Source organism: Oncorhynchus tshawytscha, linkage group LG19, assembly GCF_018296145.1.
Source record: "Oncorhynchus tshawytscha isolate Ot180627B linkage group LG19, Otsh_v2.0, whole genome shotgun sequence".
In the NCBI taxonomy this organism is placed as follows: domain Eukaryota; kingdom Metazoa; phylum Chordata; class Actinopteri; order Salmoniformes; family Salmonidae; genus Oncorhynchus; species Oncorhynchus tshawytscha.
The window spans coordinates 21,450,563-21,476,734 of record NC_056447.1 but is presented as its reverse complement, the minus strand read 5'-3'; the positions used below and the strand labels follow the sequence as shown (position 1 = coordinate 21,476,734).

At 41.0% G+C, this 26,172-nt stretch overlaps 1 protein-coding gene across 4 annotated transcripts; it reads left to right on the top strand.

Annotated features, from left to right (window-relative positions):
- The first annotated feature begins 2,581 nt into the window (after nt 1-2,581).
- Nucleotides 2,582-20,093, top strand: LOC112218438 (carbonic anhydrase 5B, mitochondrial). 4 transcript variants are annotated; one of them, XM_024379224.2, is made up of 8 exons: nt 3,330-3,446; nt 12,259-12,357; nt 13,632-13,829; nt 14,274-14,392; nt 16,366-16,461; nt 16,646-16,708; nt 17,198-17,356; nt 17,488-20,093. In XM_024379224.2, exons 2-8 carry the CDS (start codon nt 12,279-12,281, stop codon nt 17,656-17,658), a joined length of 885 nt encoding a protein of 294 aa, XP_024234992.1. In that variant the 5' UTR covers nt 3,330-3,446; nt 12,259-12,278; the 3' UTR covers nt 17,659-20,093. The 4 variants fall into 4 exon arrangements, with proteins under 4 accessions (XP_024234991.1, XP_024234992.1, XP_042157398.1 ...); XM_024379223.2 differs by lacking the exon at nt 12,259-12,357 and having other exon boundaries at nt 2,582-3,446; XM_042301464.1 differs by lacking the exons at nt 3,330-3,446; nt 12,259-12,357 and adding an exon at nt 12,928-13,392.
- The last annotated feature ends 6,079 nt before the right edge of the window (nt 20,094-26,172 follow it).

Genomic DNA, 26,172 nt, shown 5'->3' with positions numbered 1-26,172 from the left:
CCTCTCAAGCTCTGTCAGGTTGGAAGTTAACGTTGCTGCACAGCCATTTTCAGCTCTCCAGAGATGTTTAGATCAGGTTGAAGTCCGGGCTCTGGCTGGGCCACTGAAGAACATTCAGAGACTTGTCCCGAAGCCACTCCTGCGTTGTCTTGGCTGTGTGCTTAGGGTCGTTGTCCTGTTATAAGGTGAACCTGCTCCCCAGTCTGAGGTCCTGAGAGCTCTGGAGCAGGTTATCATCAAGGATCTCTCAGTACTTTGCTCTGTTCATCTTTGCCTTGATCTTAACTAGTCTCCCAGTCCGTGCTGCTGAAAAACATCCCCAGAGCATGATGCAACCACCACCATGCTTCACCGTAGGGATGGTGCCAGGTTTCCTCCAGATGTGACACTTTGCATTCAGGCTAAAGAGTTCAATCTTGGTTTCATCAGATCAGAGAATCTTGTTTCTCGTGGTCTGAGAGTCTTTTGGTGCCTTTTGGCAAACTCCAAGTGGGCTGTCATGTGTCTTTTACTGAGGAGTGGCTTCTGTCTGGTCACTCTACCACAAAGGCCTGATTGGTGGAGTGCTGCAGAGATTGTTGTCCTTCTGTAAGATTCTCCCATCTCCACAGAGGAACTCTGGAGCTCAGTCAGAGTGATCATCGTGTTCTTGGTCACCTCCCTGACCAAGGCCCTTCTCCCCCAATTGCTCAGTTTGGCTAGGTCGGCTAGCTCTAGGAAGAGTCTTGGTGGTTCCAAACATTTTCCATTTAAGAATGATGGAGGCCACTGTGTTCTTGGGTACCTTCAATGCTGCAGAAATGTTTTGGTACCCTTTCCCAGATTTGTGCCTCGACACAATCGACACTAAAAACTTTAGTGATTGGGAGTCCCATAGGGTGGCGCACAATTGGCCCAGCGTCGTCTGGGTTTGGCCAGGGTAGGCCATCAGTGTAAATAAGAATTTGTTCTGAACTGACTTGCCTAGTTAAATGAAGGTTAGAGAATCCTGTCTCGGAGCTCTATGGACAATTATTTTGACCTCATGGCTTGGTTTTTGCTCTGCCATGCACTGTCAACTACGGGACCTTATATAGACAGGTGTGTGCCTTTCTAAATAATTTCCAATCAATTGAATTTACCACAAGTGGACTCCAATCAAGTTGTAGAAACATCTCAAGGATGATCAATGGAAACATTTCTATAAACCGGTTTTCGCTTTGTCATTATGGGGTATTGTGTGCAGAATGCTGAGGATTCTTTTTGTTTTATATCCATTTTAAAATAAGGCTAGCATAACAGAATATGGAAAAAGTCAAGGAATCTGAATAGGCATCAAGAAATATATATATATATATATATATATATATATATATATATATATATATATATATATATATATATCCATAAAAATGATGCCAGCTGATTCATGAATTCAACTTGCTGAGAAAAGCTGCCTGCCTGCCTGTCTCGTCCCAACACATTTATTACTATGGGACAGCTGGAGATTGCAACATTGTTTCAATATTGAAATTCAAATATCAGACAGACCACAAGGTTTATATTAATCTCCGCTGTTAAATCAAATGCTAGTCTAAAAGAAATCGGAGATAATATCTAGATGCTTTTTATAGTGGAGATCAAGTTTATAAATTGCCTGGCTGGGCTGATGAGACAGTGGATTGCGCAGTGAGATGGAACAGAGTAAATAGGCATTTCAACGTCACATCTTTAGCCGGTTGTAATTTGTGGAATAGACACCAGTTGGAATACGGTAACCAATCAGAATCCAGGATTAGACCAACCTGTTGTATACATAAGCAATAAGGCCCGAGGAGGTGTGGTATATGGCCAATATACTAAGGGCTGTTCTTAAGCATGACAACAGAGTGCCTGGACACAGCCCGTAGCTGTGGTATATTGGCCATATACCACAAACCCTGAGGTGCCTTATTGCTATTATAAACTGTTAACACTTATTTTTTACTGCTCTAATTAAGTTGGTTTTGTCATACCCATGGTATAACACAGTGTTCAGCCAATCGGCATTCTTGGCTCGAACACCCAGTTTATGATGTCTGACATATCACGGTTTCAGCCAATCAGCATTCAGGTCTCAAACCACCCGGTTTATAATATCGTATGAAGATATGCTAAAACACTTGTAGTCAAATGCCATGGCGACGTTGGCTAGCTAAACTCATGTGTAGATCCGATGACGTGTTTCTAACGGTCGTCTCGCGGGAAACTGCGCATGTGCAGGTCAAAGCTAATCCTTCGATAAAAGTTGTGTTTGACGAAAATGAAAACGTGTCAGTTTGTCACTTTCACGAGGTTGGAGTAATAACATGTTGAACTACCAAAAACATTGTCTCGAATCGAGGTTGTGCCTTTAGATTTAGAGAAAATTAACAACTAAGGAAGAACTTTTCACTTCTCTCATTGACTTCTCAAACCCCAAACCCTGGCCTGGTCTGTTTAGTTTGTTTTGCAAGCGTTCCCAGAAATCTCGCAATGTTGTGCCTCGGTTTAGAAACTGTGTGCGACAGCGTTCCAACTGGTCGTTCAGTTCAGCACCATTTCCGTTCAATTGAACGTGCCAGAACGTAAAAACATACCCGAACGCAGCCATGTTGTTTGCATGTGACAAATACAATTTGATTAGGTGTATGGAAGAAGTCGGAGCTCAAGGGTGTAGACGAGTTTCCCTCAAGTAATTACGAGTTGGAGAGGCGTTCAAGTGGATGTTCCAGTCATATGCTCGTATTTAAAAGATGCTATGAACGCAGTATCGTCTCGCGCATGTGGATTGAAACGTCCCTCAGACGATAAAGCTGATAGGTCGGGATGGGAATTTTGCGACCCCCCCACTCAGCAAACTCTTCGTAATGACATTGCTTTGTAAACACATTTACAATCTGTTATTTTCGTTGATGCGGCGCGTGAAATATCTGTAGGAAGCTAAATTAGATGGGTGCGGTGTTCAAGTAAGAGCACGCATCAACAGCACTAGTGAAAAGCTGTAAAACCGGATGGAATTTACTGTCAGTTCGTGAATGTTTTAATCGTGTGAAAGCCTGCCCATTTCGTTGCTACCAGTCAAGCGAGAGGTAGCGAGAGAGACCAGCCATCCAGCCGACAATGTGGAAGACGAGGGTCCCTAAAAAGCAAATCCCGTTAGGTGGAAACGGCTATGAAACCAACCCGTAACACCTGGGGACAAGATGAGCAGTTGACTTGACGTTTTGCCTTACCCGAAACGATAAATAACAGGTAACTTTGACTCTCGTAACCCTCGAGAAGCGTATTCGAAGAATCCGAGATAATGGTGGCTCTCTCATCGGTTTTAACGCCACTTGCTCGGCAGCTGCACAGACATCTCATCAAGCAAACTAAAGGTCAACGTTTGATACCTGTGAGAAGATGCAACCTCACCGCATGTTCAAGCAAATATGTGCTTTCTGCCTGTAAGTGTCGAAACTTTTTACATATCTTGTATCATTATATTAAGTACAGTTGCTAGTTGTAGGCAATATATTTAAGACTAGAACAGTCAGTGCTATGATCACCACTAGTCACTCAGTCCAGCTGGCAGCGAATCTGCCACATTCCACACACATGATAAATAACTGTTAAATCTCAAGCATCGGTAACGTTTTAATCAACGTCACTATGGCTACCAATTATGTATATAAATCCTTGGTTGCTACATTACTGAAGGGATAATGACATTGTGCACGCATTGCGATGAAAACAAAGAATTACATGGAAACCAGGGAGTGGATTTCTGCATGAGTGAATCTGGTTCATTATGCCAGCAGCATACCATCCGGCATCTCACTGCTGGAATGCCTCTGAAGGCAGGGTTGGTCCTGGTTAGTCCCTGGACCATTTGCAGCTGTAAGTGGTGTTGGAGGGCCAGCAGTAGGCACTCTTCCCTAAGGTCTAAAAAATGATCCCAAGGCAGTGATTGGAGTCATTGCCCTGTCTTTCGACTGGGTCGTTAAACTAATGTAATGTGTTGTACGCCAACTACGACTCGGCAAAGCATGCAGTTTATTTTGCTAGAGATGAAAGAAATTATGAACTTCACAGGGTGGTGAAAGTGCTCAGCCTTTAGCTTGATGCTCCATTCCAATGAATATCAAGGGTCTTATTCTGGTGACATGATTGATGCTTGACTGCTGTTTGACAAATAAAAATATTCTTGCTATTTTGTCCATAATAATCTCATGTAGACTATACCCGCACTGTATCTGCAAGCTGTTTTCTGGTGAGAAAATGAAAATGCTCATTTTTAATACAGATTTTAGAATATTTGCATGAGAATCTCTCACCAATTGGCCAGATTTTTATGCTAATATAATCAAATTTCCATTTTTTTAAAATTAACATTTTCACACCTGTGGTGTAATTCCAACAAATGGACTTGTTGCAGATGAAAGGCTGTGAGTGATGACATAGTGCACATAAAAATAACTTTTACAGTTAAATTCCCATGTACCGAAATAAAAAATACAAGTTTAGTCATTCGGGTTAGGGGGTGCTTTACAAGTAGGCCGTCATTGTAAATAAGAATTTGTTCTTAACTGACCTGCCTAGATTAAAGGTTAAATAAATTTGCTGCAGCGCATTTTCAACTCTACTGAGGGTTTTGTCACAAATGCAGCGTTTTATAGGTAATGTGCCGACTCAGGTATTGGCACGTGCGTTTTAGCCAACAGCTTGCAGATAGTGTGGGTATAGCCTACGTGATGAGATTATTATGGACAAAAGAGCAAGATAAAAAAAAATATATTGTTAAATAGCAGCTAAGTATCGACCATCATGTCACCAGAATAAGACCCTCAATATTTATTGGCATGAAGCATCACTCTAAAGACTGTGCTCTTTCACCACCCTGTGAAGTTAATCATCATTTATTTAATCTGTATCCTAATAAACTGCATTGTTTCCCAAGTTATAGTGGGAGGACCACACACCATATCATTGCGTGGCTCCAAGGTTACTTCAGTATAATGGTTATTGTATAAATATTTGCGCATAAAGCTGTTTCCGCCACCATTTTTCGCATAATACAGACACAAAAAGATACCACCATGTCGAACAAACCAATAATGTCGCCATTTATAAAATTATACCGAAATTACCTGTTTCCATCACAGCTGTTTTTTTTTTAATATGGCATGACTTTACACTCTAACTGTGGATGGAAACTGTTACTGATAAACAAACATAGTAATACAAAAAAATCATCTTAAATGTATACTCTGGGATTTTTGGCAATAAATCCCATAATGTACTTCCACAGAGTCAGATTAACTCGTGGATACCATTTTTATGTCTGTGTCAAATAAGGAAGTTTAAGGTAGTTTCACAAGCCAATGCTAACTAGCGTTAGCACAATGACAAAGTCTGTGCTAGCAGATATCAATGACTGGAAGTCTATGGGTAACCCTAGTTAGTAACGTCCTTCAAACTGCATGCAGAGGTGTACAAATGGTATCTACGAGTTCATCTGACTCTGGGGAAGTAGATAAAAGGCCTCATTGCCTTTAAATTCTGTCCAGTGTGTCCAGATTTCTATTAAATATGACATTTAATTACAATATGTGTGAAATAGTTTGTTTAAAAAGCAGCTTTTTTTCAGCTCCGGGGATACAATCTTGCAACCTTAGTTAACTAGTCCAACGCAATAACGACCTGCCTCTCTCTCGTTGCACTCCACAAGGAGACTGCCTGTTACGCGAATGCAGTAAGCCAAGGTAAGTTGCTAGCTAGCATTAAACTTATCTTATAAAAAACAATCAATCATAATCACTAGTTAACTACATATGGTTGATGATATTACTTGATATTATCTAGCGTGTCCTGCGTTGCCAATAATCTGACTGAGCATACAAGCATACAAGTATTTAAGTGTCTGAGCGGTGGTAGGCAGAAGCAGGCGCGTAAACATTCATTCAAACAGCTCTTCGTTGTGCGTCAAGCATTGCGCTGTTTATGATTTCAAGCCTATCAACTCCCGAGATGAGGCTGGTGTGACCGAAGTGAAATGGCTAGCTAGTTAGCGCACGCTAACAGCGTTTCAAATGTCACTCGCTCTGAGCCTTCTAGTAGTTGTTCCCCTTGCTCTGCATGGGTAATGCTGCTTCGATGGTGGCTGTTGTCGTTGTGTTGCTGGTTCGAGCCCAGAGAGGAGCGAGGAGAGGGACGGAAGCTATACTGTTACACTGGCAATACTAAAGTGCCTATAAGAACATCCAATAGTCAAAGGTTAATGAAAGACAAATGGTATAGAGGGGGATAGTCCAATAATTCCTATAATAACTACAACCTAAAACTTCTAACCTGGGAATATTGAAGACTCATGTTAAAAGGAACCACCAGCTTTCATATGTTCTCATGTTCTGAGCAAGAAACTGAAACGTTAGCTTTCTTACATAGCACATATTGCACTTTTACTTTTTTCTCCAACACTTTGTTTTTGCATTATTTAAACAATTGAACATGTTTCATTATTTACTTGAGGCTAAATTGATTTTATTGATGTATTATATTAAGTTAAAATAAGTGTTCATTCAGTATTGTTATAATTGTCATTATTACAAATAAATAAATACAAATTGGCCGATTTTTAATCGGTATTGGCTTTTTTGGTCCTCCAATTATCGGTGTTGAAAAATCATAATCGGTCGACCTCTAGTCAATAGGCCTTTATCACACCCATAATGGTTGCATCCGGTCAGTGATTAGTTGCGTAGCACAACATCCCGCAAAATGGAGCTGTTATTTATTTTATTTTTTTACCACTTCTGCTTGACCTGCCAAAAGTAACCACATCTGTCTGATCAAATCATGTTGCGCTCCACTCGGCGACATAGGCCAAAGCTCGATAAATGATATGTTCTTCCACGAGAACTACCTTTTCAATTATGAAGGTAAGTTTACCATCAGCTATATTTACCATCACCAGCTAGCTAGCTGTAGCTAACTTTGTAATGTTAGCTACCAACTCAAGCTACAACGTTATGGCATTGTTTAACCTGTGACTAAAGATAACACGTTGCTAGCTATAACAAGTAATTCAGTTCAAGTGCTACCAAATTGATTACGTGAGTCCTTCCTTGATTTGACAACTAATGATTTAAGTTTTTTTAAATGTTTTTTTGTTTTTCTGTAAATGTTCAGTATTGAGCAAGGGAACGGGGAGTTTGTTTGAGAGCTAGGTGCTAAAGGTCAATGAACAAGAACGAGGAGCCCCATTCACTGCAGGTTACCCATAGATAAGATTAGGAAAAGTTCAGATTTGACCAAGTTCATTGCTTTTGTTTTACTGTGGTTGCAGATTTCCTTTAACTCTATAATATAACTCTCATAAAGACCATACTCTTTGTTTATCTACTGTAGCACAAACCTAACCCTTTCAATTAGGTTTGGCAGCTGTGCATTACATTTTTTGCTTTGTCTTCTATAGAAACAGATTTATAAATCATACTGCCACTGATATTGGTACTGTAGTTCACTTTGCACACGGACATGAAACCTTCTGTCCTGTGTGCAACCACCTGGTTGCCTTGCTTTTCCAAACAATACAATGACAGCACGATGAGCATGAAGACTGTGCCACCACATGTACCATGCACAAGTTTCCTGCAGACATGACACAGGCCAAGGACTGTGGTAATACACTTTGTAGAGCTAGGCCTAGATGTTGTTTCTGTAATCATTTTGGAATGGTAAATGGAATCTCTGCACAAGTGTTCTTGTTTTCAGGGGATCCGCCCAGAACCAAAGACGTCTGGAAGAAGTGGCTTAAAATCTACACTTTAACAAGCATACATCAATTTTCTGTGATGAGAGAGAAATATATATTTTCAGTCACGCTCGTTTTTGTTTAAGGGCCCCTTCCTGACCCGGCAGTGCATTCTGCTGGAGAGGCTTTGAGGAGCATTACACCCCAATTCCTGATTTCCTCTGTCCTGCACAACATGGTTGAACTATCTCTATTTGATTCCAGTTTTGGATCTCTGCCCCGTGGTTCTGTGCTGTCTCACAAATGTCCCCCTGTTATGACAAGAAAGCTTGACAAACACCCAGATAATCCAGTCTTTCCCTAACTCCATATAGATGGGAAGTTGGAGCAAATTACACTTTGTCCCAAACTGCCATCAGTTCTACCATTTTAGAGAGCTTAATGGTCACGAGTTGTCAGCTGTGATCGAGGAAGGTACTGAAGGGCAATCGAGTCCCCACTATGGAGCCAAATGCGTTGGCCAAGAGTAACAGCCAGAAGGTTCCGTGGAGTATGTCACATGACGGTGGAGTCCTCTGGTCAGGCACTGGCAAGCCCTACTGGGTAAGGCAAACCAGTCAAATGAAAAGGGTCTTGGCTCTAGAGCCAGATGTGTTAAAACAGTACTCTGAAATGTGTACTTTTCTCCAGGCCAGATGGTGTGACTGATCTTTAGCCACCCAGCACTTGGATGAGAACAGCAGCTTTACACTTACTGCTGGAACTGTGTGTGTCCAAGACACCTTGTTCTAGTATAAAAAAATCAACAAAAGTGTGTAATATTTTATACGTACATACATGCATACAGTGGGGCAAAAAAGTATTTAGTCAGCCACCAATTGTGCAAGTTATCCCACTTAAAAAGGTGAGAGGCCTGTAATTTTCATCATAGGTACACTTCAACTATGACAGACAAAATGAGGGGGAAAAAATCCAGAAAATCACATTGTAGGATTTTAAATGAATTTATTTGCAAATTATGGTGGAATGTCTCATCGCACACCAGCGACTCCTGTGGCGGGCCGGGCACAGAGCGCGCTAACCAAGGTTGCCAGGTGCAGGGTGTTTCCTCCGACACATTGGTGCGGCTGGCTTCCGGGTTGGATGCGCGCTGTGTTAAGAAGCAGTGCGGCTAGGTTGGGTTGTGTATCGGAGGACGCATGACTTTCAACCTTTGTCTCTCCTGAGCCCGTACGGGAGTTGTAGCGATGAGACAAGATAGTAGCTACTACAACAATTGGACACTACGAAAAAAGGGTGAAATTTAAAAAACAAAACAAAAAAAAAGCCTATACAAATATTCATGACGAGTAAAACAGCTGATTGGTCAGCTTTCCACATTCGTAAGCCCTTGAAGACTGAGCCTGCCAGTGCCATCATATACAGTTGAAGTCTGATGTGTACATACACCTTAGCCACACATTTAAACTCAGTTTTTCACAATTCCTTACATTTAATCCTAGTAAAAATGCCCTGTCTTAGGTCAGTTAGGACCACCACTTTATTTTAAGAATGTGAAATGTCAGAATAATAGTAGTGATTTATTTCAGCTTTTATTTCTTTCACCACATTCCCAATGGGTCAGAAGTTTACATACACTCAATTAGTATTTGGTAGCATTGCCTTTAAATTGTTTAACTTGGGTCAAATGTTTCAGGTAGCCTTCCACAAGCTTCCCACAATAAGTTGGGTGAATTTTGGCCCATTCCTCCTGACGAAGCTGGTTTTAACTGAGTCAGGTTTGTAGGCCTCCTTGCTCGCACATGTTTATTCAGTTCTGCCCACAAATTTCCATTAGGATTGAGGTCAGGGCTTTGTGATGGCCACTCCAATACCTTAACTTTGTTGTCCTTAAGCCATTTTGCCACAACTTTGGAAGTATGCTTGGGGTCATGGTCCATTTGGAAGACCCATTTGCGACCAAGCTTTATCTTCCTGACTGTCTTGAGCTGTTGCTTCAATATATCAACATAATTTTCCAGCCTCATGATGCCATCTACTTTGAAGTGCACCAGTCCCTCCTGCAGCAAAGCACCCCCACAACATGATGCGGCCACACCTGTGCTTCACGGTTGGGATGATGTTCTTCGGCTCCCCCCCTTTTCTCTATAATGGTCATTATGGACAAACAGTTCTATTTTTGTTTCATCAGACCAGAGGACATTTCTCAAAAGTACCATCTTTGACCCCATGTGCAGTTGCAAACCGTAGTCTGGCTTTTTTTTGGTGGTTTTTGAGCAGTGGCTTCTCCCTTGCTGAGCGGCCTTTTCAGGTTATGTCGATGTAGGACTCGTTTTACTGTGGATATAGATACTTTTGTACCCGTTTCCTCCAGCATCTTCACAAGGTCCTTTGCTGCTGTTCTGGGATTGATTTACACTTTTCGCACCAAAGTACGTTTGGGATCTCTAGGAGACAGAATGCATCTCCTTCTTGAGCGGTATGACGGCTGCGTGGTCCCATGGCATTTATACTTGAGTACTATTGTTTGTACAGATGAACATTGTACCTACCTTCAGGCGTTTGGAAATTGCTCCCAAGAATGAAACAGACTTGTGGAGGTCTACATGTTTTTTTTCTTGGCTATTTCTTGGGTATTGGCTGACTTCTCTTGATTTCCCATGCTGTCAAGCAAAGAGGCACGGAGTTTGAAGGTAGGCCTTGAAATACATCCACAGCTACACTTCCAATTGACTCAAATGAAGTCAATTAGCCTATCCGAAGCTTCTAAAGCCACAACATTTTCTGGAATTTTCCAAGTTGTTGAAAGGCACAGGTAACTTGGTGTATGTAAACTTCTGACCCATGGGAATTGTGATACAGTGAAATAACCTGTAAATAATTACTGGAAAAATTACTTGTCATGCATAAAGTAGATGTCCTAACCGATTTGCCAAAACTATAGTTTGTTAACAAGAAGTTTGTGAAGTGGTTGAGAAACGAGTTTTAATTGACTCCAACCTAGGTGTATGTAAACTTACAACTTCAACTGTAAAATGTTTGCCAAGAACTGCTGCCCCACTGAGTTGCATTTTATGTTTTAATTTCTTCAGTCCCAGGGAAACCCATACATTCTTTTGGGGTACATCCATTGGGAAAATAAAGTGGAAGTAAAAATGTTTTCCTTCCAGGGAAGCTGTGCTTGGGCTCTCAAAAGAGGGATTCCTCACGAAACCAGGCCAAAGATACACCATGATTTAGGGCATTTTGACCACATTTAATCCATACAGTGGTCCTTTTTGGAGGAAGGATTGTTAACTATTTGACATTTGTATCTAAAAGCATTATTCATTGTGAATAAGGAATCAAAGTTGGCATATTTATTACATTTCGGCCTCACTCAGTCCTTTAAAGACTCCATAATGTTTCATATGTAGGTGCAACAAAGCAAAAATCAGTGTCATATGAAGCTTTACCGCTTGTTCTGAAATATGAGTTTTCTTTTTATTTCGATGATGATTTTTCTTACATACATTGAATATAGAAAAATATTAAAATGAAAATATAGGAAATGTTTATTCATATTTTTCTATATGTTGTTGAACCATTATATACTCTACTATGGGCATAACAAAGTTTCAGAGTGGAGTCTCTGGTAGTTCTAAAGTGATGGTTCATTTCGTAGTGAAATTGGTATAGTAGGCAATGTAACCATTCACAGCCCTTCTTTTACTTGTGTAATTGGACATCCTGCAAATCACCTTCAGAGGGAAATCTTTTTTTAATCCATTTTCACATTCACTCTGTTGGTCATGCATTCAAATATGATCATAACTCCTAAAAGTAGCAAATATCCCTCTCTGGAACTTTTATATGGCCATAGAGCAAGTTTCCCTCACTGGGAATTTGTCCTTCGGTTGATTTAAAATCTTTTTTTTACATTTTTTAATGTATTTGCCCCTCCTTGTGTAAATGTAAACAACTGTAAAATGGCAGCAAACTGGCTCCAAGTGATGGAACAGATTTTTTCCCCCAAGTATAATAATGTTCTAAGTATTCCCAAACATAATAGAGAGGTGATCATATACAAATGTAAGCATGCTTTTAAATTGTTTTAGTCAAATATTATATCTGTTTGAGCTTCTTGCGGTCAATTTTGCATTCTACAAATGATATGTAATTATGTTCCTGACCATCTGCTCAAGAAAAAAATGGTCCCACGGCTGAATCTAGTTGATGATCCCTGCCGTAGAGTATATTATCAACAATGTATTGAAACATTTGCTTAATCAAAAATGTTATTTTGAATATTCATGTTTTATATTTTTCAATCTTCATAAATGAATGTAAGAACTGTTACTGAAAAATACTACTCATATTACAGAGCAAATGGTAAAGCTTAATTTGACATCAAAGTTTGCTTTGTAGCACCTACAGATCAAACATTACGCAGGCCTTAAGACTCCAGAAGGCCAAAATGTCCTCAATATGCCAACTTTGATTAATTGTTTACCCCGGGGTGCACGTTTTGGTTTTTGCCCTAGCACTACACAGCTGATTCACGATGACCCAGGACCGGACGATGACCCAGGATTATGAAGAGTGCATTATACAAAAATCCATAGCTCATTTCAGTACAGGAAGTAAGCTTTTTTTTTAAATCAGACATTTTATGATCTTCATTATCACAATTTATATTACACATGATGGGAAACTAGGCTGCATTAAAAAAAAAATGGTAGTAAGAATAGGATTTTTATTTTAATCCGGTACAGTCTGGGCTCTAAATGTAAATGCATTGTCGCATTGGTGTTCCCAATTTAAAACTGCAGGTTACACAGCAGCGACACACATTTTCGTCGCACATTAGAGCCATGGCTACAGTAGCAAAAAGGTTCATTTAAAAAAATAATTGTTCCTATTTAAAATACCTTTTCCAACGGACCATTGTACAGATAGGAGGTCCTAGTAGATTTATTGTAATGCCAGAAAATGCAGATTTAATAAACTTTGCGTTCAGAACTGAACGACTTCTGTTTCTCCTTCTGTGGAGAAGACCTGTTAGGCTGCCAATACATTCCCTGAGTCCGTTTCTGTAACCTACCCACATTTGACTTATTCTGCAATTTCCTTTGAGTAAGAGGAAGGAAGTGGCTGATTCCTCATGAAACCAGGACACCCCCTATATTGAAAAATGTGCCAAGTCTTAACTGGTATATTTTCTATATTCATGTTTAGATTTTTCAATATGTATAAATTTAATGTAAGACTTTTATTGAAATCAAAATACTACTGCTATTACTATTACTGAGCAAGTGGGGAAAACAATCATATGATACCAGTGTTTGCTTTGTAGCACCTACAGATCAATTATGGAGTCTTAAAGGAGGCCTGGGTAAGGACAAAATGTTATAAATATGCACATTTTTATTAATTATTTCTCAATTGTGCTTTGTTACAAATGTTAAATATGTCAACAAACCTTCCTCCAAAGGACTGTTCTGTATATTAAATGTTGTGAAAATCTGCCAAATCATGGTCTTTTTTTTTGTTGTCCTAGTTTCATGAGGAATAACCCAAGTGTCTCATTCCTCCTCTGCTTTACTCATTTCTTTAAATGGGATGTAGGGAGGAGGCTTACTGGTCTAACTCGAAGTCTGTTGAATTGCTGGTCTACTGTAAGACATTTTAATCGTATTTTATGTTTGGCATTTTGACTATAATAGCTAAATAATAATGCAGGAAGCTGGAGAGTACACAATGAAAAGTAAGTGTCAGCATTTGTCTTTGCTTTAGTGGGCTAAGCAATAGGACCAAATGTGATTTACACGTGCCCTGTATTTCCTGGTTGGGCTTTATTCATCACAAATGTTACTGTCAGTCTAGATTGAAATCCTCTCTCATCCTTTGACTCCAGTGCATCCAATGTGGCAGGGACCACTCGTTGCTCCAGGGGGTAACAGACAATCTCCTATCGATATTCGGGTGCGTAAGAGCGTTTTTGATCCGCACCTTAAGCCGCTGACGCCGGATTACGACCCTGGGACGTGCTCACAGATATGGAACAACGGGTACTCATTCCTGGTTGAGTACGACGACACCACCGACAAATCCAGTAAGGACTCTCTGCTCTGCAATGTGCCTCATTAAAACCAGAATGCCCACCACGTGGAATGTGACTTTGATTAGCTTTTTAAGTATCCCTGCCCTAGTCTTATTTCTCAACATCACTCTGTCTTGAAATGTATTGTTTAGACATTTCTCATTTTCAATTGAATGTTATTTCAAAATATATATTTTGTTTCACTGCTTTAATAATATACTTTATACATATTTTCATTCCAATTATACAATAGGCTTATTGTGTAAAAAAAATAATAATAATCTGCGTGTGTGTGTGAAGAGAGAGGATACTTGTTATGTTTTAGCATGTATGTTTATATAATTGTGTTTTTAACCCCCACTCAGCTGTTATTTATGTACTAGCTACTGTTTCCCATTCTTGGCTCTCTAATATAACACCGAATGATTTATTTATTCTTCTCCATCCCTCACTCAGTACTTAAAGGGGGTCCTCTGGAAGATAACTTCCGGCTGTGTCAGTTCCACTTCCATTGGGGGGAGAGCAACGCGTGGGGTTCCGAGCATACCGTGGACCGCCGCCTCTTCCCTGCTGAGGTAGCTACCGCACATCCAAATCAAATCAAATTTTATTTGTCACATACACATGGTTAGCAGATGTTAATGCGAGTGTAGCGAAATGCTTGTGCTTCTAGTTCCGACAATGCAGTAATAACGAACAAGTAATCTAACAATTCCAAAAAACTACTGTCTCATACACAGTGTAAGGGGATAAAGAATATGTACATAAGGATATATGAATGAGTGATGGTACAGAGCAGCATAGGCAAGATACAGTAGATGATATCGAGTACAGTATATACATATGAGATGAGTATGTAAACCAAGTGGCATAGTTAAAGTGGCTAGTGATACATGTATTACATAAGGATGCAGTCGATGATATAGAGTACAGTATATACGTATGCATATGAGATGAATAATGTAGGGTAAGTAACATTATATAAGGTAGCATTGTTTAAAGTGGCTAGTGATATATTTACATCATTTCCCATGATTAAAGTGGCTGGAGTTGAGTCAGTGTCATTGACAGTGTGTTGGCAGCAGCCACTCAATGTTAGTGGTGGCTGTTTAACAGTCTGATGGCCTTGAGATAGAAGCTGTTTTTCAGTCTCTCGGTCCCAGCTTTGATGCACCTGTACTGACCTCGCCTTCTGGATGACAGCGGGGTGAACAGGCAGTGGCTCGGGTGGTTGATGTCCTTGATGATCTTTATGGCCTTCCTGTAGCATCGGGTGGTGTAGGTGTCCTGGAGGGCAGGTAGTTTGCCCCCGGTGATGCGTTGTGCAGACCTCACTACCCTCTGGAGAGCCTTACGGTTGAGGGCGGTGCAGTTGCCATACCAGGCGGTGATACAGCCCGCCAGGATGCTCTCGATTGTGCATCTGTAGAAGTTTGTGAGTGCTTTTGGTGACAAGCCGAATTTCTTCAGCCTCCTGAGGTTGAAGAGGTGCTGCTGCGCCTTCCTCACGATGCTGTCTGTGTGAGTGGACCAATTCAGTTTGTCTGTGATGTGTATGCCGAGGAACTTAAAACTTGCTACCCTCTCCATCCTCTTCCTTGAGAGTTAGTGTGTTGTATTTTAAATGTCAATTTTGTTGAATGCCTCTTTGCAATTTGAAAAACCTCCTAACATGTCAAGTCTAGTAGAGCTGTAGTCTTCAGGAGACTATGGAATGGTGGAAGGACTGCTTTTAGACATCAGGGCATAGTGCTGTCCCAGCCAATCCATGACTATATTGGCATGGAATTTTCGTGACAGAGGAGTATTGTGCTGTTGGAAACCTCTACATATAGAAGCAGAATGCTCTGCGTGAACTGCATTCTGGTCAATCCTCATGACCCACCTTTATCTATTTTCATATTATTCCACTCACCTAAAGCACACTTACACAATAGAGGGAGTACTACTGTCTGTCTGGGGGAGGGTGCCATGCCAAGCTGTCGTTAATGGCTGTGAGAATCTGACCATGTCAGGGTTCTCAACATTCCCCAGGTGTAGAGAGGCTGAAGTTACGATTACATCACAACTCCCTCTGTGGGCCTAATAGGAGCACACCACAGTCTGAGTATTTATTGGTTTGTAACTCCTTTTTTCTTTATGTAAACCTCCCCTGATCCCAGTGTGACTGTGGGCCATTGTTGGGAACTGAAATAGAGTGAAACAAAGAGGAGCTACATGTGACCTCGGTCAGACAATGCTCAGTTTGGTTTAATAGTTACTGATTCCTGTCAGTTAAGGATGGGTATTTTGGGGTGTATTTTGAAGTTCAGAATATGATCCCAAATTTGTTTTACTTCTGCTTTTTGGCTGTTGTTTATCTTGAGAATGATATTAAACATGAATTAGGTTAATCATCATTATTCAGCAACAGATATAATTTGTGACACATTGCATTTGAATGCAATCAGTATAACATGACATATGTCAACAAAAGTCTACAACCTGACTCTGGGTGTGTGGATAAGCACACTTTGATTTACATATCCTCCGTCTTTTCTGTTCCTAGCTCCACATGGTCCACTGGAACTCTAATAAGTACAGGCGGTTTGAGGAAGCTGTGATGGAGGAGAATGGACTGGCTGTCATTGGAGTCTTCCTCAAGGTCATTTATTGCTCTTCGTTAACATAGCTATTGATGCATCCCTTCAATATGCAACCCACCACCACTACTGTTATATACACACTTGACCATACATATATATACACACACACACACACACACACACACACCCCCCATGCCTGACAGATGGACTCAGTGCTCAGACACAGATTATTTTACTCCTCAGATAGGGAAGAGACATGAGGGACTGCAGAAACTAGTGGATGCCCTACCTGCTGTCAGACACAAGGTGAGTTCAAAGATTGGCCACTTAAATCATGAAGTTGATTTTTCTTTTTTTTAAACCAAGGTTTCAAAGAGCACATTTCAAGCAGGTGGTATATGCCTCTGAGTTTCTGAGAAGGCCGCCCAAGCGTAAGAACAAAAATAGTCCATGTACTGTTGGGCAATCTGGACAAGTCTGAGGTGGAGCACACGTGACATTTGTATGGCAATAGTATGTGAGGGGGAGAGTGACGACAGTGTAGGAGCTATACAGGAGTGGTAGAGGGTAGAACACCATTTGTTACCTCCCACAGAATTATTACACAAAAGAACAATTCTGAAATATGATCAGAGATGGGAAGATGGTCAACTAACTGCCATCTAGTGGCCATGAGTCAAATTACATGCCACTACTATCAGGTTATTATGGATGGGGAATGCCAATGATAATTATTATTATTACATGGTTGGCAGCACCATGTAACCCTTTCCTCTTTCCGTTTTCACTCCCTAGGACAGTGTTGTTGAGTTCACTAGGTTTGACCCAGCCTGCCTACTGCCTGCTAACATTGACGATTACTGGACGTATGCAGGGTCACTGACCACTCCTCCTCTGACTGAGGCAGTGACCTGGATTATCATGAAGCAGCACATCGAAGTCAGCCATGACCAGGTTAGTGTGGATTTGTATGTGTTTGCTAGTGGAGAACAGGGAGGGAACATCAATGGCATTACCAGCGGTTTACACCTTGGTATTTTAACTCTGTAGTTTCAGGTCTGCGTAACACATTGTCCCTTTCTCAGCTGGCAGTGTTCCGGAGCCTTCTCTTCACCTCGGCAGAGGAGGAGGTGCAGAAGAGCATGGTCAACAACTTCCGCGTGCAGCAGCCCCTGAGGGGCCGCACTGTGCGGTCCTCGTTCACCCCCTTCCTGCAGCAGGAGCCACCTGCAAAAGGTCCACAGACAGGCCACTGACCGGTACACACTAACTCACTCGGACCCTTCAAACCAAAATTATGCAATTACCCTAGGAAGCCTTTTTTTTTTTACTCTACAGAAGTCATACTGCTGGCATCTTCTTTCCAAATGCCTTATGCATTCAGAAAGCACTCAATGATTTCGCTTAAATGACAGGGATTTTATCATTCCAATGTCACCATCTAAAGCTGTGGTATTCAAAGACAGGGTTGTGACCTCTAGTTGGTTGGGTTGTGTGGGAACTGCTGTGGGTTCAACCCCCCATTATTAAAAGTAAGCAAATTGAGAGTACAGATCATTCTATTTGACATTATACAAATGTTTTTGAGAAAGAATTTGAAAAATACTATTTTGAGTAAATGTATTTGAATGGTTTCTTTTAATTTTAATAAGAGAAACTTAAATTCATTACATTTTTATTTGTTGATGTAACAATCGAAATGTTTCCGTTTTTTAAGGTTGTGTCATTAGCTCTGGGGTGGGGGGGTCTCGCGAAAGGATTACGAAAGAAAGGGTTGGTCCCTCCTGAAAAAGTTAGAATACCAATGATCTATAGGCTTTTTAAAATTATTTTTTACATCTGTCTCACTGTCTGCTGTCCTGTCAATAATTGAAAGTCATCAACACATGGACAGGTATATTGCTGTAGTCGAAGCTAACATATTTTTTAAAATCATGTGTCTTAGGTGAATCTGGTTGGAGATTTTTATGAATCCTCTTAATGTTTATAAGTTGTAAACCTTATTTATTCACTCCTTATTAACAGTCAAACTTTACATGCTTCCAGAAACAAATGATTGATGCTGCTGGAATAATTTGAAGTACTATCAACACTTATTATGTAAACTAAAGCTTATGAATATCCCCCTCTTGTGGAAAGAGTACTTCTACAGTCATTTTTTTCTTCCTTGACAAAGTATTTGAGGTGAAGGGGCATCATATATGAATGGGGGTTTAGTTTGAAGGTTTAAGCTCTAAATTTGTTTACAGCATATAAGCGAGATTTAGTTAATTGTATTTAAGCCTAGCTAAGGCTCTAAACTGCACACATGATTGTTGCTCAATATGTTTTTAGGTGATTTGATGGATTTTAATACATAGTCTTGAGTAGACTAGAATGCACATCTCAGTATCTTTAACTTAGATGTAAAAGTAATATGTGTAGGATGACAGCTTCATTAGGCCTTATAAGCACAGGGAAACCAGGGCATTTGTTACAACTAATATGTTGAATTCTATAGCAAACATTGACCTTTTTTAACATGTCTAAGATTATTTTCCTCTTGTAATCAAATTCTTCTGTTGTACTAAAAAGGACTCTACCATAGTGCCTTCCATGTTATGCATAATACTCACACACGGTCACCTTTGTTTTCATAGATCAATAGCTCAGTGCAGTGTCTGTTCTGTTGGAGCCTGCTGGTTTAATTAATATTGACAATATTATGCCCCTCGCAGGTTTTTAACAGGCAGTCGGTAGATTGTTTGCCAATTTCTGATCCAGGAGCTGTGGGAGAGTTTAGAGAGGGTGTCACATGTACATCATTAGCATGTTGGTTCTGTTTTTATTTATTGGTGGAGGTCAGAAGGATTTGACTTGCCTTTTAGAAGCACTAGCAGCACACCGACAGGAATCATTCTCCTGATAGTTGTATGTCATTTCTTGAGACTGTTTAGCTTCGACTGGACTCTGAAAACTGCTATTTGCTCAGACCTTGTTATTGCAATAATTTGGACAATAACATGTCCCTGTACAAACTGTTCTCTGTACGGCCTGGCCCTCTCCCCAATAGGTCAATTGCAGAGAAGTAGCTTGACAATAACATGTTCTGAAAACTGAAAAGCACTGTCCAAGACTCCAGCCCTCCATACCTACTTGACACTTATGCCTGTTTCACTGCGTTACCTATGAAATTGAAGGTGACCCCTTTTCACACCACAGGTTAAGGGAACAATGTTGGGGTACAGGGAGGATTTGAATGGGGTTACGAAACAGTTGTGCATTTTAGGTGTTGGTTTGATGTGGGCATTTTTATGGGTAAGTGATGGTAGGACAGAGATTCACTTTTTTTTGCTGTAACTGTGGTAAGGGACCTATTTTCTGCCTCCTATTTGTCCTATCTGTTTAGTTATGTTCTGCCTTTTTAATCTCCAGTGGGATGTTTCCTTTCACTTAACTGTATTTTTGTTTTCAAATTATAAATACTAAATGGTAACTGGAATGTGATTTAACTGTAATGACTGTACTTTAATCAAGACTAATGATCATGATTTAATCTGTCATCAATGGTGAACTGCTGTATTTTCATGTATATGCCACCAGTGACTGTTTTAAATGTGTCAAACTTAGTATGCACAATGATCCAGATCGATGTACATGTTTTACATAAATGGGACTTATGCGGAACTTCCACTTAACTTGCCCTACACCATTGTGTTGCCAGTGTTTTTATGTTGATGTAAGCTCTCTAGTATCATTGTTTCCATCAGGAGTGTGACACAAGACTTTGGGTGAACAGGATCAACAACCTCTGCATCGAGACAGTTTTTTTGTGAAGTGTTCACAGTTAGCCATTGTTATGTGTGCTGAACAAAAATCTAAACTCAACATTTTCAACAATTTTACTGAGTTACAGTTCATATAAGGAAATAGGTCAATTGACGTAACAGACCGAAATACTCCTCAGCACCCCCTCAGATGATCCCACATGTGAAGAAGCTGGATGTGGAGGTCCTGGTTACATGTGGTTGTGAGGCTGGTTGGGCATACTGCCAAATTTTCTAAAATTATGTTGGAGGTGGCTCATGGTAGAGAAATTAACATTAAATTCTCTGGTAACAGCACTGGACATTCCTGCAGTCAGCATGCCAATTGCACGCTCCCTAAAAACTTGAGACATCTGTGGCATTGTGTTGTGACACAACTGCACATTTTAGTGACCTTTTATTTTCCCCAGCACAAGGTGCACCTTTGTAAAGATCATGCTGTTTAATCAGCTTCTTGATATGCCACACCTGTCAGGTGGATGGATTATCTTAAAATTGTGCTCAAAATATGAGAGAAATATGCTTTTTGTGCGTATGTAACATTTCTGTGATCTTTTATTTCAGCTCATGAAACTAACACTTTAAGTTGTGTTTATATTTTTGTTCGGTATAAATGCCAGCTTCCTGTGGCCTAGTATTGGGCCCAAGTCAGAGCAGGTCCGCTGGAGCCATGGACCACAATTCTGAGCCTTTTGGGTAAAACACCTCCGATGGAAACTTGACAGTGCTTCCCCTTGCTTTGTTTGCTACGTAGCAGGTGTTTTCCTGGAGCTAGAGGAGTGTTCTACGTTTGTTGTGCTGTCGTAAATGTTGTATTTCTTTTATCAATGGGTGGCCACATTCCTGCCCCATGGGCCGGAAGGAAAACTGCTATTGAGGGTCTGTGGTTCAAGGGCTAGATTGGGGCCCCTCTCCCAACAGGCCTGTTGTACCAGGTGCTTGATTGGCCCAGTCCAGCCATGGAACCAGGAAGCCACTGCTGACAAATGTTTATATAGAAGATTTTAAAGATGAATATATTAAAGAAATGAGTACACTATGCCTGTGTAGTATTTTGACTTGCTGGTGGTATTAAAATGCTTATATGGAATGGGGTGTTCATCTGGGGAAAGTGATGTAGTTAAGTCTGTTATGGGACATGCTGGTCTCTACTTGAGTAATGCTCAGAAGCCAGTAAAATCTGCAGTAGCAACAACCATGATGTCACAATGATCTGGGTTGTTAGAAAGGTCCCCTATAAATGAATGGTTGTGCTGTGCATTGTTCCCCATTCGACAGGAGCCTAGGCCTGGGCAGGCAATAAGGACCTGGTTCCAGGACCCATAACCCCACACCAGACCTAGTCGGCACCTTTGAAGACAAAACAGAGAATGGAGCCAGGGTGTGGATGTTTAGATATGTTAGGAAACATGGTTTGAGTTTTGTCTCAACCTGATTCAAACAGACCCTCTTATCTGTTTATTATGGTTGGCCACGGGATATAAAAATGGGATGAGAGTTGTCTCCCAAAAGGCTGCAGGTTTCCCATTGTGTGGGAGAGTTTGAGAACCTGGTCTTTGAACTGTGTATAACAAATGGGGGAATTAAATGAACATTCGATTAGTCTGAATATTTTCGTGACCACATAGCTATCAACTCTGCATTCAGGGCATGAGAATCCACCCACTGAAGCTAGGACAGCAGAGTCCGTTCCCATCTTCTGAAACCCTACCTCGTCAAAGAGCATCTTAAAGACATCTCAGATTTATCCACCTAAATGTGGAAGACACATTTCAATTGAATTGATTTAGTTGGACATCTGACTAGGTATCCCCCCTTTCCCTTTGAAAGGCTTGTCTTTTCCTATTAGCACTGAATCTGCTCTATAACTTCTGTATTGAGGAACAATGTACTGTGATGTGGTTGTCTCACCTAGCTATCTTCAGTATAATGCACTTACTTTAAATTGCTTTTGATAAAGGTGTCTACTAAATTACTAAAATGTCAATGTAAAATGTAATTCTTATGAAGGCCTGTGGACCTCTTTCTTCTGACCATACACTTCAAGATGAAGTGGTGGTTAGAAAATGAAAGGAAAAGGTCTAATTAAAGATAATTTCTTCTTCTCTTGGTTTTGTTCGTTGTTTTAACAGTATATTTTTTTTTAGACCAAAAGACAAAAAAGACCAGATGCTGAAAGTGTAACAGGAACCTGCAGCTTGAGGACGTTCTCTCAGAACTCTCATCCAGCTGCTCTTCCTCCCCCTCAACTCTTTATGTTTGGTTTATTAGATATTTCAATCAGCTTCTCATAGATGGGGATTTAGAACTAGGAAGTCCTCTCTGTGACGTGAATGGAAGACCTTGGCTTCAACAGTAATTAGCTCCTTGAAACACGAAATTAGGATAGTCCAGGCTCTTTGTTATGAGTCTGGTTGGCAGTATACTGGGCACTCCATATGCCAGTATGTTTTGTTCATAGGATATTCACACATTGTTTTGAACTGAAGAAAATAACTTGTTTGTTCATTGTTTTCAGTCGACCTGAAAGTGAAATGGCATTAACGTAATTTCGCTCAATACGGAACTGGTCAGGCGACGTGGATGCTTCACTACAGGACTGTTTTGCTAGCACAGACTGGAATATGTTCTGGGATTCATCCAGTGGTATTGAGGAATATACCACCTCAGTCACTGGCTTCATAAATAAATGCATAGATGACTTCGTCTCCACAGTGACTGTACGTACACATCTCAACCAGAAGCCACGGATTACAGGCAACATCCACATCGAGCTAAAGGCTAGAGCTGCAAGGAGCGGGAGACTAATCCGGACGCTTATAAGAAATCCCACTATGCCCTCAGACGAACCATCAAACAAGAAAAGTGTCAATACAGGATTAAGATTGAATCCTACTACACCGGCTCTGATGCTCGTCGGATGTGGCAGGGCTTGAAAACTATTACGGACTACAAAGGGAAACCCAGACGAGAGCTGCCCAGTGACCCGAGCCTACCAGACGAGCTAAATGCCATATATACTCGCCTCGAGGCAAGCAACACTGAAGCATGCACACAAGCACCAGCTATTCTGGATGACTGTGTGATAACACTCTCGGTAGCCGATGTGAGCAAGACCTTTAAACAGGTCAACATTCACAAAACCGCTGGGCCAGACGGATTAGCAGGACATGTACTCAAAGCATACGCGGACCAACTGTCAAGTGTCTTCACTGACATTCTCAACCTCTCCCTGACGGAGTCTGTAATACCTACATGTTTCAAGCAGACCAGCAAAGTCCCTGTGCCCAAGGAAGTGAAGGTAACCTGGCTAAATGATTACCGCCCTGTAGCACTCGCGTCGGTAGCCATTTTTTTATTTTTTATTTCACCTTTATTTAACCAGGTAGGCTAGTTGAGAACAAGTTCTCATTTGCAACTGCGACCTTGCCAAGATAAAGCATAGCAGTGTGAACAGACAACACAGAGTTACACATGGAGTAAACAATTAACAAGTCAATAACACAGTAGAGAAACAAAAGGGGAGTCTATATACATTGTGTGCAAAAGGCATGAGGAGGTAGGCGAATAATTACAATTTTGCAGATTAACACTGGAGTGATAAATGATCAGATGGTCATGTACAGGTAGAGATATTGGTGTGCAAAAGAGCAGAAAAGTAAATAAATAAAAACAGTATGGGGATGAGGTAAGTAAAAATGGGTGGGCTATTTACCGATAGACTATGTACAGCTGTAGCGATCGGTTAGCTGCTCAGATAGCAGATGTTTGAAGTTGGTGAGGGAGATAAAAGTCTAGAAGTGCTTTGAAAGGCTGGACATGGCTCACATCAACAGCATCCTCCCGGATACTATAGACCCACTCCATTTTGCGAACCGCCCCAATTCGCATACTTAGTCCCCTCCTGTATTCCCTGTTAACCCACGACTGCGTGGCCAAACACGACTCCCAACACCATCATTACGTTTGCTGGCGACATAACAGTGGTAGGCCCGATCACCGACAACGATGAGACGGCCAATAGGGAGGAGATCAGAGAACTCGCAGTGTGGTGCCAGGACAACAACTTCTCCCTCAATGTGAACAAGACAAAGGAGCTGATCGTGGACTACAGGAAAGGGTGGGCCAAACAGGCCTCCATTAATATCGACTGGGCTGTAGTGGAGCGGGTCGAGAATTTCAAGTTCCTTGGTGTCCACATCACCAACGAACTATCATGGTCCAAACATACCAAGACAGTTGTGAAGAGTTCACAACGAAACCTTTTCCCCCTCAGGAGACTGAAAAGATTTGGCATGGGCCCCCAGATCCTCAAAGTTCTACAGCTGCACCATTGAGAGCATCCTGACCGGTTGCATCACCGCCTGATATGGTAACTCCTCGGCATGTGACCGTAAGGCGCTACAGAGGGTAGTGCGAATGGCCCTGTACATCACTGGGGCCAAGCTTCCTGCCATCCAGGACCTATATACTAGGCGGTGTCAGAGGAAAGCCCATAAAATTGTCAGAGACTCCAGTCAGCCAAGTTATAGACTGTTTTCTCTGCTACCTCACGGCAAGCATACCAGAGTGCCAAGTCTAGGACCAAAAGGCTCCTTAACAGCTTCTACCCCCAAGCCATTAGACTGCTGAACGATTCATAAAAATCGCCACCGGACAATTTACATTGACACCCCCCCTCTCGTACTACTCGCTGTTTGTTTGTTACCTTTGCATAGTCACCTCACCGCCACCTACATGTACAGATTACCACAGCTAGCCTGTACCCCTTCACACTGACTCTGTACTGGTGCCCCCTATATATAGCTTTGTTATTGTTATTCTTATTGTGTTACTTTTTATTATTTATTTTTTATTTTAGCCTACTTGGTATATATTTTCTTCTTCTTGAACTGCAGTGTTGGTTAAGGGCTTGTAAGTAAGCATTTCACAGTAAAATCGACACTTGCTGTATTCGGCGCATGTGACAAATTAAGTTTGATATGATTGGATTTTGATTGGATTATTGATTTATCAGTCAAATTCACATTACACACAGAGACATTGGGAATGGGGACTGTCGTTCTCTTGATTTTTCAATATACTTGCTGAAATGTTCAAGTACTGTTAGGCTACTTCCAGGTAACTTTGCCTTCATTTCAGATCATGTGAGCTTCCAACACAGTAGAGCTTGTATAACATTCATTCAGTTGTGTAATTGTTTTCACTTATCCTCACTGCTTTGAGGATTACTGTTTATGGGACTCCTTATCCTAATAACCACACTCTTAACAAACAAAAGTGTTCCATGCCTCAGATCCTCTCTGTGCCCCCGCTGACAGGCCTACTATGGGCTCCATTCAGAGGACAGAATGATGATTTTCTCTTCCTGATGTTGATCAGCCCTGAAATTGAGGTCAGTCCCACCTTAGATCACCTGCCAGGAGAAAAAGCAGAACCTCCACATCTGGAGGCAGCAGCACCTTCATCAAAGAATCCTGACGTGACGCTGTCGTTCTCCGCAAACATCAAAATAGTGACTCGCTCCTGCAGGTTCACGCAGGAAGGGATTTTTTTTAATCAATAATGACTAATTATGTATACATTTCGATCAGGACTGACTAATCAGAACACTTATGTTACTGTATATGTATGAATTTTCTTTTTATCCTAGTACTGAATATAATGTGTGTAATTATAATCAAGAAGTAGAACAATGACTGTCTACTCCTTGGTAGAAATGAATGAATTTATCATCAGACTGGCTAGAATGCTTATCTACACAGGCAGACCTTGGCTCGGGTCATAAATTATCTAAGTTTGGGAGAGACGATGTGAGATGTCTTGAGAACTATACAGCCATTGTACTGGGGCGGAGATGAGACGGGGTAGTACGAAAACTAATGATGTCATTTTCAGTTTATAACCTGTGGTAAACTGTATCATGTTCAGTACTCTTGAGAATAAACGCTGCTGGTTGATTTT